Genomic DNA, 12,327 nt, shown 5'->3' on the forward strand with positions numbered 1-12,327 from the left:
GTTCTGGTCTCTATTATAAAAAGGATACCGAGGCACAGGAGAAGCTGCGACAATTTTTATTCCAGGATGAAACTCGAACTGCGAGGTTTTAACTATCAGGAGAGACTCGACAGGCCGGGGCTCCTTTCTCTAGAAAAGAGAAGCTGAGGGGTGACCTGATAGAGGCCCTTAAAATGATGAAGGAGTTCGATAGGGTAGACGTAGAGAAGAGGTCTCCACTTGTGGGCGAATCCAAAACCAGGGGTCAGCAATATGAGATAGTCACTAACAAATCCAATCGGGAATTCGGGAGAAATTTCTTCACCCAGAGAGTGGTGAGAATGTGGAACGTGCTACCACAGGGAAAGCAACGTTCCCGCTAAGCTGCGCAGCCGTGCGACGGTCTGGAGGTCCCGCACAGGCCGCTCACCGGCTTCCATATGGAAGAAACCGCGCCTGGGCGAAAATTTGAATGGGCCCCACAGCCAGTTAAAGGGACCGTGCACCCAAAAAAACAAATTAGAGGGAACATTGATGGAGAGTGGTCGATGTGAATAGCAGAGATGCATTTAAGGGGAAGCTAGAAAAGTACATGAGGGAGAAAGGAATGGAAGGATATATTGATAGGGTGAGATGAAGTAAGGGTGGGAGGAGGCTCCTGTGGAGCATAAACACCGGCGTGGACTGGTTGGGCCGAATGGCCTGTTTCTGCACTGTAAACTCTATGTAATCAGATGTATACTAGGGGGCTGGTTTATAGGCAGGGCACTTGTTTCTCTATTAATGAGGGAGCTGTAAACAGTCTGTGTGATAGCGGAGCTCGGGGTTGAGTGGAGGGCGTTGCAGTGAGGTGTGTAATGGTTCCTCCATTAGTTGAGCGTGCCCAGAACCCCATCAGAGTGTGTTACAGCACGGTGCGTTTTATAGAAAAGCTGGCTTAAATGGCTTTTCCATTAGCAAAAGAGCTGTAAAGACGTGTGTGTGTGTGTGTGTGTGCGAGTACTAGGAGAGTTTTACAGCGAGGGGTGTGAGTAACAGAGCAGTGGTTTTTATGTGCTTTCTCGAATTTGCGACGGAGCCATAAACAATGTGGGTTCTCTCTGCGCCGGGTAATTATCTTGTGTATAGTGCGGGGAGGGGGCCATTGTGCTTGGCTCTCAGCCAGCCCTTTAGATTTCAACAAAAGGAGCCAATCTCTGTGGCGGGGCGGGGGGGGGGGGGGGCTGTTGGAGAGAGAGTCCGTCACTCCAAAGGCAGCGATAGGACCCTTAGAACACCACAAGTGCAGGCTGGTTGCCCGGCGACCAAGTTGACAAGCTTGTGTAAATATGCTAATCTCGATCTGGAGGGCACTTGGAAATGGCAAGTGCGCAGTGTCATTTAAACCGGGGGCCGGTGGGGGGTGGAGGGAGATTCAGGAAGGGGAGCAGCAGGCCCACAGTGCAAGCTGACCTGGGTCACCGACACTCATTATTCACACAGCTTTCATACACCACGCTCCACACAGCGGTTTGCAATCACCTGGTCTCCTGAACTCGACACAGGAGCAGGGAACGCTTCCCTCTCCCCACCCCCATCCCGAGCGTCGCCAACCCCCCAGCATTGCCCTGGAATCTCCAGCAGTTGAAGATTAATTTTCAGGAGCAAGATCATTGGGGCAATAAAAAATATATATATAATTTTTTTTAAGTTCTTTTGACGTCTTCGGTTATTAGTAATAAAAATATTAGAGATGGCAGGAAGGGCTGGTTTCTGAAAATTCATCCAATCGGAAAGCAATGGGTCGTGGGAAGGCGGGGCAACACGCGGGTGGTCGTGTCGGGCGACCAATGGCGGGGCGGTTGGAACATAGGAACAGGAGGAGGCCATTCAGCCCCTTGAGCCTGTTGGGCTATTCAATGAGATCATGGCTGATCTGCGACCTAACTCCATATACCTGCCTTTGCCCCGTATCCCTTAATACCCTTGGTTAACAAAAAAACCATCAATCCCAGATTTAAAATTAACAATTGATCTAGCATCAATTGCCATTTGCGGAAGAGAGTTCCAAACTTCTACCACCCTTTGTGTGTAGAAGTGTTTCCTAATTTCACTCCTGAAAAGCCTGGCTCTAATTTTTAGACTATGCCCCCTAGTCCTAGACTCCCCAACCAGCGGAAATAGTTTCTCTCTATCTACCCTATCTGTTCCCCTTAATATCTTGAAAACTTTGATCAGATCACCCCTTAACCTTCTAAATTCTAGGGAATACAACCCTAATTTGTTTAATCTCTCCTCGTAACTTAACCCCTGGAGTCCGGGTATCATTCTGGTGAATCTGCGCTGCACTCCCTCCAAGGCCAATATATCCTTCCTCAGGTGCGGTGCCCAGAACTGGAGGAGGAGATCATGTGATGACGCCTCCAGGAATATGTCCAATCAGAGTTGGCAACCCCACCCCACCCCAGCAGCCTTATCTCAGGGTGGGGGGGAAGGGAAGGGGACGGGCAGGGGTGAGCATTTCTTATGAAAGACAACCTGACCAGAAAATGAAATTGGAAAATGAGAATTCACAGCGGTGAATTTTTATTTAATGTCACGGGATCTTCCCAAGTACTGTTTTCTTTCTATTCCCCCCCCCCCCCCCCCCGCAGTCGCTGCCCACTGGTGCCTTGCCCACATGGCCATTCTTCATTTGGGAGTCCAGCCAGCGAGCATCAGCAGGCTATTTGACTGTGGGGGCATCACAGACAAGCTTTATCCTGCCCTCCCCTGATAGTTATGCACATGTGGCTTCCAGCAGGGCTCACCAGGATGTGATTGGGCTAATCATTTTTTCCCCCTCCCTCAGCTGGAGTATTGTGACCAAATTCTGGGCACCCCACAATTTAGGAAGGATGTCATAGAAACATAGAAGATAGGAGCAGGAGTAGGCCATTCAGCCCCTCGAGCTTGCTCCACCATTTAATGAGATCATGGCTGATCATCCAAACTCAGTACCCTGTCCCTGCCTTCTCCCCATACCCCTTGATCCCTTTAGCCTTAAGAAATATATCTAACTCCTTCTTGAATATATTTAATGAATTGACCTCAACTGCCTTCTGTGGTAGAGAATTCCACAGGTTCACTACTCTCTGGGTGAAGAAATGCCTCCTCATCTCTGTCCTAAATGGCTTACCCCTTATTTTTATACTGTGACCCCTGGTTCTGGACTCCCCAACCATTGGGAACATCCTTCCTGCATCTAGTCTGTCTAGTCCTGTTAGAATTTTATAAGTTTCAATGAGAACCCCTCTCATTCTTCTAAACTCCAGCAAATATAAGCCCAATCAACCCAATCTCTCCTCATACATCATTCCTGCCATCCCAGGTATCTGTCAAGGCCTTGGAGAGGGTGCAGAGGAGAATTACCAGAATGGTGCCAGGGATGAGGGACTTCAGTTGTGTGGAGAAGACTAGAGAAGCTGGGATTGTTCTCCTTAGAGCAGAGAAGGTTAAGGAGCAATTTAATAGAGGGGCTCATAATTATGAATGGTCTTGATACGGTAATCCGTGCCTTTGTTATCTCTAGACTTGACTATTCCTGGCTGGCCTCCCATTTAAACGTGATCTCATCCAAAACTCTACAGTCCGTGTCCTAACTCGCACCAAGTCCCGTTCGCCCATCACCCCCTGTGCTCGCTGACCTACATTGGCTCCTGGTTAAGCAACGCCTCGATTTCAAAATTCTCATCCTTGTTTTCGAATCCCTCCCTGGCCTCGCCCCTCCCTATCTCTGTAATCTCCTCCAGCCCCACAATCCCCCCCGAGATATCTGCGCTCCTCTAATTCTGCCCTCTTGAGCATCCCTGATTTTAATCGCTCAACCATTGGTGGCCGTGTCTTCTGTTGCCTGGGCCCTAAGCTCTGGAATTCCCTGCCTAAACATCTCCGCCTCTCTACCTCTCCTCCTTTCAGACACTCCTTAAAATCTACCTCTTTGACCAAGCCTGTCCTAATTTCTCCTTATATGGTTCAGTGTCATTTTTTTGTCTTAATATTCCTACGAAGCGCCTTGGGATGTTTTACTGTGTTAGAGGCGATATATAAATTCATTGTTGTTGGTGGTGGTGGTAACTAAGGAGCTACTGGCAGGATGGTCGGTAACCAGAGGACACAGATTTAAGTTCATTGGCAAAAGAACCGGAGGGGAGATGAGGAGAATTTTTTTTACGCAGTGAGTCGTTATGATCTGGAACGCGCTGCCTGAAAGGGAAGCCGATTCAATAGTAACTTTCAAAAGGGAATTGGATAAATACTTGAAAAGGAAAAATTAGTAGGGCTACGGGGAAAGAGCTAGGGGAGTGGGACTAATTGGAGAGCACTTTCAATGAGCTGGCACAGGCACGATGGGCCAAATGGCCTCCTTCTGTGCTGTATGATTCTAATTTGGATATTGAGGTCAATAGGAGCCCCCCTTCCACCCCCAGTTGCCTTCCAGCTGCGATTAAATAATTCAGGACAGAGCAGGCCTTTCTGGTCTGTATAGCCCAGGACTTCAATTACTGTTCGATCCCACAGTCCTCCTGCCTTTAGAAGGCAATCTAGGCACCACCCACCTCCTGATTTTACCCTCTTTTAGCCCCTTGCTTTTACCTTCCCCACCCGCCCCCCCCCCCCCCACTCCATGCCCTTCAAAAAAAAAAAAGTTTCACATTAGGTGGCATAGTGGTTAGCACTGTTGCCTCACAGCGCCAGGGACCCGGGTTCGAATCCGGCCTCGGGCGACTGTCTGTGTGGAGTTTGCACATTCTCCCCGTGTTTGCGTGGGTTTACTCCGGGTGCTCCGGTTTCCTCCCACAGTCCAAAGATGTGCAGGTTAGGTTGATTGGCTATGATAAATTGACCCTTAGTGTTAGGGGGATTAAATACGTGGGGTTACGGGGATAGGGTGGGATATGTGTAGGGGTTACGGGGATCGGGTGGGATATGTGTCGGTGCAGGCTCGATGGGCCGAAATGGCCTCTATCTGCACTGTTGTGATTCTGTGATTCTGTGGTGGATTTACCAACTGAGCCTCCGGGAACAGGCCCCATCCTTGAACGGTTTTGAGAAAAAAATTACTGTAGGTCTTGGTGTACTGTGGAGTGTTCTGATACGAGAATCTCCCTTTCCCTAAATAGCGAGTTCCCAATCTCGGCCAGGCTGCCGTGGGTGGCGAGGGAGCCACAGAGTGGAAGCGAAGTCCTTTCTCCCAGGGACGGAGAGACGATTTGAGGGTGAGTCACTGACACCTGTGGGCACTGACTCGTTAACTGAATATTGAGCAGTGTTTTGCTGAGGCTCCTGGGGTGGGGGAGCGCAAGTAAACGGGCCCACCTTCTGAAACCAGGAGCAACAGTGGAGGAGGAAGCAGGGCAGAGACAAAACAGAAAGAAATTAAGAATACGAACAACAGGGCACTGAGTACCACACGGCAAAATAGTCCTTCATTTATTCACCCCACAGCAAACACACCGCACCATCCTAATCATTACATTGTATTTATAGCACAGAAACAGGCCATTCGGCCCATCAGGTCCATGCCAGTGTTTATAAGAACATAAGAAATAGGAACAGGAGTCGGCCATTCGGCCCCTCGAGCCTGCTCCGCCATTCAGTAAGATCATGGCCGATCTTCTAACTCAACTCCACTTTCCTGCACTATCCCCATATCCCTTCATTCCCTTAATATTCAAAAAATCTATCGATCTCTGTCTTGAATATACTCAACGACTGAGGCTCCACAGCCCTCTGGGGTAGAGAATTCCAAAGATTCACCACCCTCTGAGTTTATGCTCGACACAAGCCTCCTTCCACGTTACTTCATCTCACCCCATCAGCATATCTTTCTATTCCTTTCTCCCTCGTGTGTTTATCGAGCTCCCCCTTAAAGGCATCGACGCTCTTCGCCTCAACCACTCCCTGTGGTAGCGAGTTCGACATTCTCGCCGCTCTCTGGGTAAAGAAGTTTCTCCTGTTGGATTTATCATCATATACTGGTCCTTCACATAGTGGTGTGTAAGATGAGGAAGTCAACTGATGTCTCTAACACTAAATGGAACGATCTCATATTGATGACCCCTAGTTTTGAACCCACCACACTTCACAATTCACCCGACCTGATCCCTTTTTATATGTGCCCCCTTTCGATTAAACCGATGCTCCTTATAAATGTCATTCTCTCGGGTTATTGTGCTCCTTTTTTAATATCTACTGTCTTTTTTTTGCTCTTTAAACTTTAGCTCCTCTCGATCACCCGCTTTTAAACTCACGGGTGTTCCCCTTTTGACTCAACTTGCCTCCCCCCCCATAACTTTGAATTCTCTAGGGTGCTATCTTTTAATCAATTTTGCTTCTGTCTTGTGTTGTCTAAAAATATATATATTTTAGTTTTTTCTGCCTTTTTTGTCCGATTCGTGCCGTTTCTGAGGCTGTGGAGAGTTTATCTGAACCTTGCATGTTCCTTTTCTTTCCTGCGCTGTTCGCTCCCGGTGGACCCAGTCACCTGCATTAACTTGCTGTCGGATGTCTGGTGGTCGGTGTTTTATGATTCCTGACACCCTGATTGGCTCGAAGACGAGATTAATCCTGTTAATCGCCCAGCATTCAGGAAAGGATGAACAGGCCGGGTCTCTTTTCTCTTGAAAAAAGGCTGAGGGGTGACCTAAGAGGTTTTTAAAATTATGGAAGGTTTTGATAGAGTGGATACAGAGAGAATGTTTCCACTTGTGGGGGAAGAGCATAACTAGAGGCCATCAATATAAGATAGTCACCAAGAAATCCAATAGGGAATTCAGAAGAAACTTCTTTACCCAGAGGGTGGTGAGAATGTGGAACCCGCTACCACAGGGAGTGGTTGAAGCGAATAGTATAGATGCAGTTAAGGGGAGGCTAGACAAGCACATGAGGGAGAAGGGAATAGAGGGTTATGCTGATGGAGTTAGATGAGGAAAGACGGGAGGAGGCTCGAGTGGAGCATAAACGCCGGCTTGGACTGGTTGGGCCGAATGGCCTGTTTCTGTGCTGTATGTCCTATATAAGCATTCACCTTGCAGCAGTGGTCACTGATCAGGAAATCCAGATACTTGGAGGGGACAATTTTCACCTCACCCCCCCGCAAATCTGGAAACTCGACGGGATTGTGTGCAACACTGGTTTTACCCTCCAGCCCGAATTGACTCCCCGTTGAAGTCAATCCCGCCCGTTCCTGTGGGTTTCCCCACTCAGCAAGTCAGGTTAAAATTCACCCCTTTGTTCTTCCCCCCCCCCGCCCCCCTGTGCTCCCTGGCCAAGCAGAGCTGAGACCCAATGAAATGTCCCCACTGCAGTCCCAGCTCTGATTGATCATCTCCGCACAGACCTGGGATCGACGATCCTGCTGTGCACAAATCAGCCACTCAACTGAAAACATTCACCGAGCGATTGGGGAGCTTGATGTTTTCTTTTAAAGAACTTTCCCGCTCTCCCCCCCCCCCCGGGAAAAATCTTTTTATTCTGCCTAGGCCCCGAACTGGGCAACATTCAGTGCCGAGTTACTCCGTGATGGTAAAGTGTCTCTTGCCAGATGGGGAATGAAGTTGGAGAAGTGCATCATACTTGTGTCAGGCCGTGGCTCAGTGGGCAGCACTCTCGCCTCTGGGTCAGGAGGTTGTGTGTTCAAGTCCCACTCCAGAGACTCGAGCACAAAAGTCTAGGCTGACACTCCAGTGCAGTACTGAGGGAGTGCTGCACTGTCGGAGGTGCCGTCTTTCAGATGAGACGTTAACCCGAGGCCCCGTCTGCTCTCTCAGGTGGATATAAAAGATCCCATGGCCACTATTTCGAAGAAGAGCAGGGGAGTTATCCCTGGTGTCCTGGCCAATATTTATCCCTCAATCAACATCACTAAAACAGATTATCTGGTCATTATCACATTGCTGTTTGTGGGAGCTTGCTGTGCGCAAATTCGCTTCCGCGTTTCCCACATTACAACAGTGACTACACTCCAAAAAGTACTTCATTGGCTATAAAGCGTTTTGGGACGTCCGGTGGTTGTGAAAGGCGCTATCAAAATGCGAGTCTTTTTCTTTTTGGGTGGTCCCTTGTGCCTCCGAGCAGCCAGCAATAGGGGCATTAGTGGGACTCAAACATAGGACTCCTGGGTGCCAAGGTGTCAAGCTAAGGGGACAAGTAGGGGCGGGATACAGTTACAGAAACGGGGCAAACGCTTCCTTATAGAATAAAAAAAAAGCCCCACACAGCAAAAAAAAAAAAAAAAAAAATTACCAAATGTTTCAGGGGCAGGTAGGCCAATCGGTCCGATTTGGATGTTTATAATTATGGGATGGAGCTGTTTCCATCGCAGTGGGTTGAAATGATTCCAGGCGTGGCTCAAACCCTGGTGTGGCGCGTGGCTTGATGGGAGTGCGGGCCGGAGAAGCAAGCGTGGGTTCGGCACGTTCAGTCTGCGGGGGTGGGGGGGGGAGATTAGGGAGGGGTGTCCCTGATTCTCCGGCAACGACCAGATCATCCGGTATGTCAACCTCCGCATCCAAACCGCGCTCCCGGTGAAGGAGGCGTTATGTCAGCAGCCGCGTCCCCTCCCTCGCATGTTTCAGCCACTTTCCATTGTTGCGTCTGAACGAGTTGCTTAAATTGGCCCAGCGCTTAACTCGTGGTTGCCCCAACCCCCCATCCCTTTTATTTATTTATTTATTTATTTATTTATTTAAGTTTTTGCGGTGTCTAAAGGAACCTGTTTGTGAATGAGGCACCAGGAGAATCCCGCTTCCGTTCCCCATTTCACGAAGCGGCGACGCGCGTTTATTAAACTTTTCAGCGAATTTCCCGCATCGGTAAACCAAACACCAGATGGCGAGGTGAGTTAGGACGCGGCAAAGCCTGCAGTCTTCTTCCAGGTCATTGATCCTCCCGCCTTCCTATTCCAACACCGAGCAAGTTCCTCCAAAGGAATCGAGCCAACCCCCGCCCCCCTCCGAGCTCAAACCGCTATCCCACCTCCTCCTGAACCTAGTACAGGAAACTTTGTGCTATCCGGCACCGACGGGACCGAGCTGTTGCCGTTCCCTTAAAACCGCCGGACAAACCAGTGCTAATGTTGAAAGATACGGAAGCTTTTGAGCTCCGTATCTGTCAACAAACCCTGCTTCTAAACAGTCCAAGCGTCTCTGTAGCTTAGCAACAGCTTCAGCAGACCTTGCAGAGCTTGACTGTTGAGGAAAAAAGCAACAAGAAGAAAAAAAAACTAACGAAAACGGCTCCTGATTTTTGCCGGTGGCTCGAGCATTCCGGACAGTTAGCCTCCGGATATCACAAAGTTTCCTGTAATAGGTGACTACCCTAGTTTGACAAAGCTCACCTGGGCGGGACGGCAATGGTCCCTATAAGCCGCGCGACCGCACAGCGATCGGGAAGGTGCCGCTCACAAGCTGTTCCCTCTAAGGTCGCAGCCACGCAGCAAATTTAAAGGTACCGCGCACAAAAATAAAAATTTAAAGGGAACGTTGTGGGACTGTAGCTTTAAAGTTTGGGAATTGGTCGCTGTTCGGTTCGATCCAGGGCTGTTCTATTCCGTCGTTAACCACCAAATCTCAGCTCCTGATGCTTCTCTCTGCCCTGGTAGGTGTCTATGCGAATAAGGAAGTTCCCATATCGCTCAGTGGTGGAGTGTTAGGAGCTGGTTGCAGCACGCCACTCTCATCCAACATCCTCCCCCATCACCGTACCACCCACCTGATGCACTTCAGCCGCCCACCGCTGCCCGGGAGTATTACTGCTACCGCCTCCATCAGCTCCTCGCAGGTAAGACCTTGCCACCAGCAAATGTACCTTCAATTTCCTTTTCTCCCCTCTTGGTTGTTTCCTGAGGCGCTGGCCGTGGCTCAGTGGGCAGCACCCTCACCTCTGGGTCAGCAGGTTGTGGGTTCTAGTCCCACTCCTGTGACTTGAGCAGAAAATCTAGGCTGGCACTCCCAGTGCAGTGCTGAGGGAGTGCCGCACTGTCTGAGGTGCCGTCTTTCGGATGAGGCACTAAACAGATTGCCCTCGCAAAGTGGATGTAAAAGATCCCACGGCACTATTTCGAAGAAAAGTTCTCCCCGGTGTCCTGGCCAATATTTATCCCTCAACCAACAACTGAAACAGATTATCTGGGTCATTATCACATTGCTGTTTGTGGGATCTTGCTGTGCGCAAATTGGCTGCTGCGTTTCCTACATTACAACAGTGACTACACTTCAAAAAGTACTTCATTGGCTGTAAAGCACTTTGGGACGTCCAGAGGTTGTGAAAGGCGCTATAGAAATGCAAGTCTTTCTTTGAGCTGGGTAGACAATCAGACTGTCACTGCACTGTTCATAGTTGGTCAAAGGAGTAAATACTTTCATTTGTGTAGCACCGGGGAACATTTAGGCGATGAATTGTTTTTGGAGTACGTTTGTTATTTAGAAAAAACACGGCAGCTATTTTATCAGCAATGTCCCACAAACAGGAAAGAGGTGAATGATCAGTTGGGTTATTGTGGTTGGTGATGTTGGGTGAGGGAGAAATGTTGGCTAGGGCACTGGGCGAACTTCCTGCTCTTCCCGTTAATGTCCCAACACAAACAAAGTTCCCACTGCTGTTGACCCTCCAGTGAACTCGGCCGCAAACATGCAGATGCTGGGCGAGCATAGATAGGAATGGGCTTATTATGAGTCTAACCATCTCCGCTTGACATTCAGTGGCATTACCATCGCCGAATCCCCCACTATCAACATCCTGGGGGGTCACCATTAACCAGAAACTTAACTGGACCAGCCACATAAATACTGTGGCAACAAGAGCAGGTCAGAGGCTAGGTATTCTGCGGCGAGTGTTTCATCTCCTGACTCCCCAAAGCCTTTCCACCATCTACACGGCACAAGTAAGGAGTGTGATGGAATACTCTCCACTTGCCTGGATGAGTGCAGCTCCAACAACACTCAAGAAGCTCGACACCATCCAGGACAAAGCAGCCCGCTTGATTGGCACCCCATCCACCACCTTAAACATTCACTCCCTCCACCACCGGCGCACCGTGGCTGCAGTGTGTACCATCTACAAGATGCACTGCAGCAACTCGCCAAGGCGTCTTCGGCAGCACCTCCCAAACCCGCGACCTCTTCCACCTAGAAGGACAAGGGCAGCAGGCGCATGGGAACACCACCACCTCCAAGTTCCCCTCCAAGTCACACACCATCCTGACTTGGAAATATATCGGCCATTCCTTCATCGTCGCTGGGTCAAAATCCTGGAACTCCCTTCCTAACAGCGCTATGGGAGCACCTTCACCACACGGACTGCAGCGGTTCAAGGCGGCTCACCACCACCTTCTCGAGGGCAATTGGGGATGGGCAATAAATGCTGGCCTTGCCAGCGACACCCACATCCCATAAACAAATTTTAAAAAAGCAATGCATGCTGGGGCTCAATGATTAATTTTAAATCTGAGATCGATAAATTTTTGCTGGCCGAGGGTATCAAAGGTTATGGAGCCATGGCAGGTGGGTGGAGATACCGATCAGCCACAGTTTCATTAAATGGCGGAACAGGTGTGAGGGGCTGAATGGCCTCCTGCTGTTCCTATGTTCCTCAGAACAGAGAAGGCCAAGGGGAGATTTAATAGAGCTCTTTGAAATATTGAGGGTTTTTGATAGAATTAATAGGGAGAAACTTCTACTGGCAGGAGGGTCGGTAACTAGAGGACACAGATTTAAGATAATTGGCACAAGAACCAAAGGGGGGGGGGGGATGAGGAGAATGATTTTTACACAGCAAGTTATGATGATCTGGAATGCACTGCCTGAAAGGGTGGTGGGAGCAGATTGATTAGTAACTTTCAAAAGGGAAGTGGATAAATACTTGAAAAGGAATAATTCACAGGGCTGTGGGGAAAGAGCAAGGGGGGAACGGGAACGGGACTAATTGGAGAGCTCTTTGAAAAATCCAGCACAGACACGATGGGCCGAATGGCCCCCTCCTGCGCTGTTAGATTCTACGATGAGTAGCCCTGGCCAATTTTTCTGCTGTCATCCGCCAGGCTGAGATCAGAGAGCGAACGTGTTTAAAAAGTCCCTGAGCATTCTAAGGCATTTTCACATTTTGTGACGTGATTTTACCAACCAGCAGCGCGTCCAGCGAGGGTCCTGCAGGTTTGAGAGTGGAGAAGGCAGAGCGATTACGATGAGCTGTGTCAAGAGTGTGGAGTGCCACCTACTGGTTTTAAAATTAACCTGCTGCTCAGGAACTGTGCAGTGCTGCAATATCACCATGTGATCCGACACCTGACACTCCTCACAGTCGCCATTAACCCTTACTTTGCCGGGGGTG

General features: G+C 49.4%; 1 protein-coding gene across 4 annotated transcripts in view; it reads left to right on the top strand.

Annotated features, from left to right (window-relative positions):
* Positions 1-4,944: 4,944 nt before the first annotated feature.
* LOC147101032 (protein AF-10-like) overlaps positions 4,945-12,327 on the top strand; it is a 44,799-nt gene continuing 37,416 nt past the window's right edge. For 2 of the 4 annotated variants that reach the window (XM_085966202.1, XM_085966203.1), the window contains exons 1-2: positions 4,948-5,216; positions 9,602-9,780. In XM_085966202.1, the coding sequence (XP_085822328.1) occupies positions 9,715-9,780 (66 nt within the window). In that variant the 5' untranslated portion in view covers positions 4,948-5,216; positions 9,602-9,714. Of the gene's footprint in view, positions 5,217-9,601; positions 9,781-12,327 lie in introns of all 4 variants that reach the window. The other 2 variants (XM_085966200.1, XM_085966201.1) reach the window with 2 other exon arrangements.

This window comes from Somniosus microcephalus, chromosome 24 (assembly GCF_052327205.1).
Source record: "Somniosus microcephalus isolate GS21.2 chromosome 24, FLI_Smic_1.0, whole genome shotgun sequence".
NCBI lineage: Eukaryota > Metazoa > Chordata > Chondrichthyes > Squaliformes > Somniosidae > Somniosus > Somniosus microcephalus.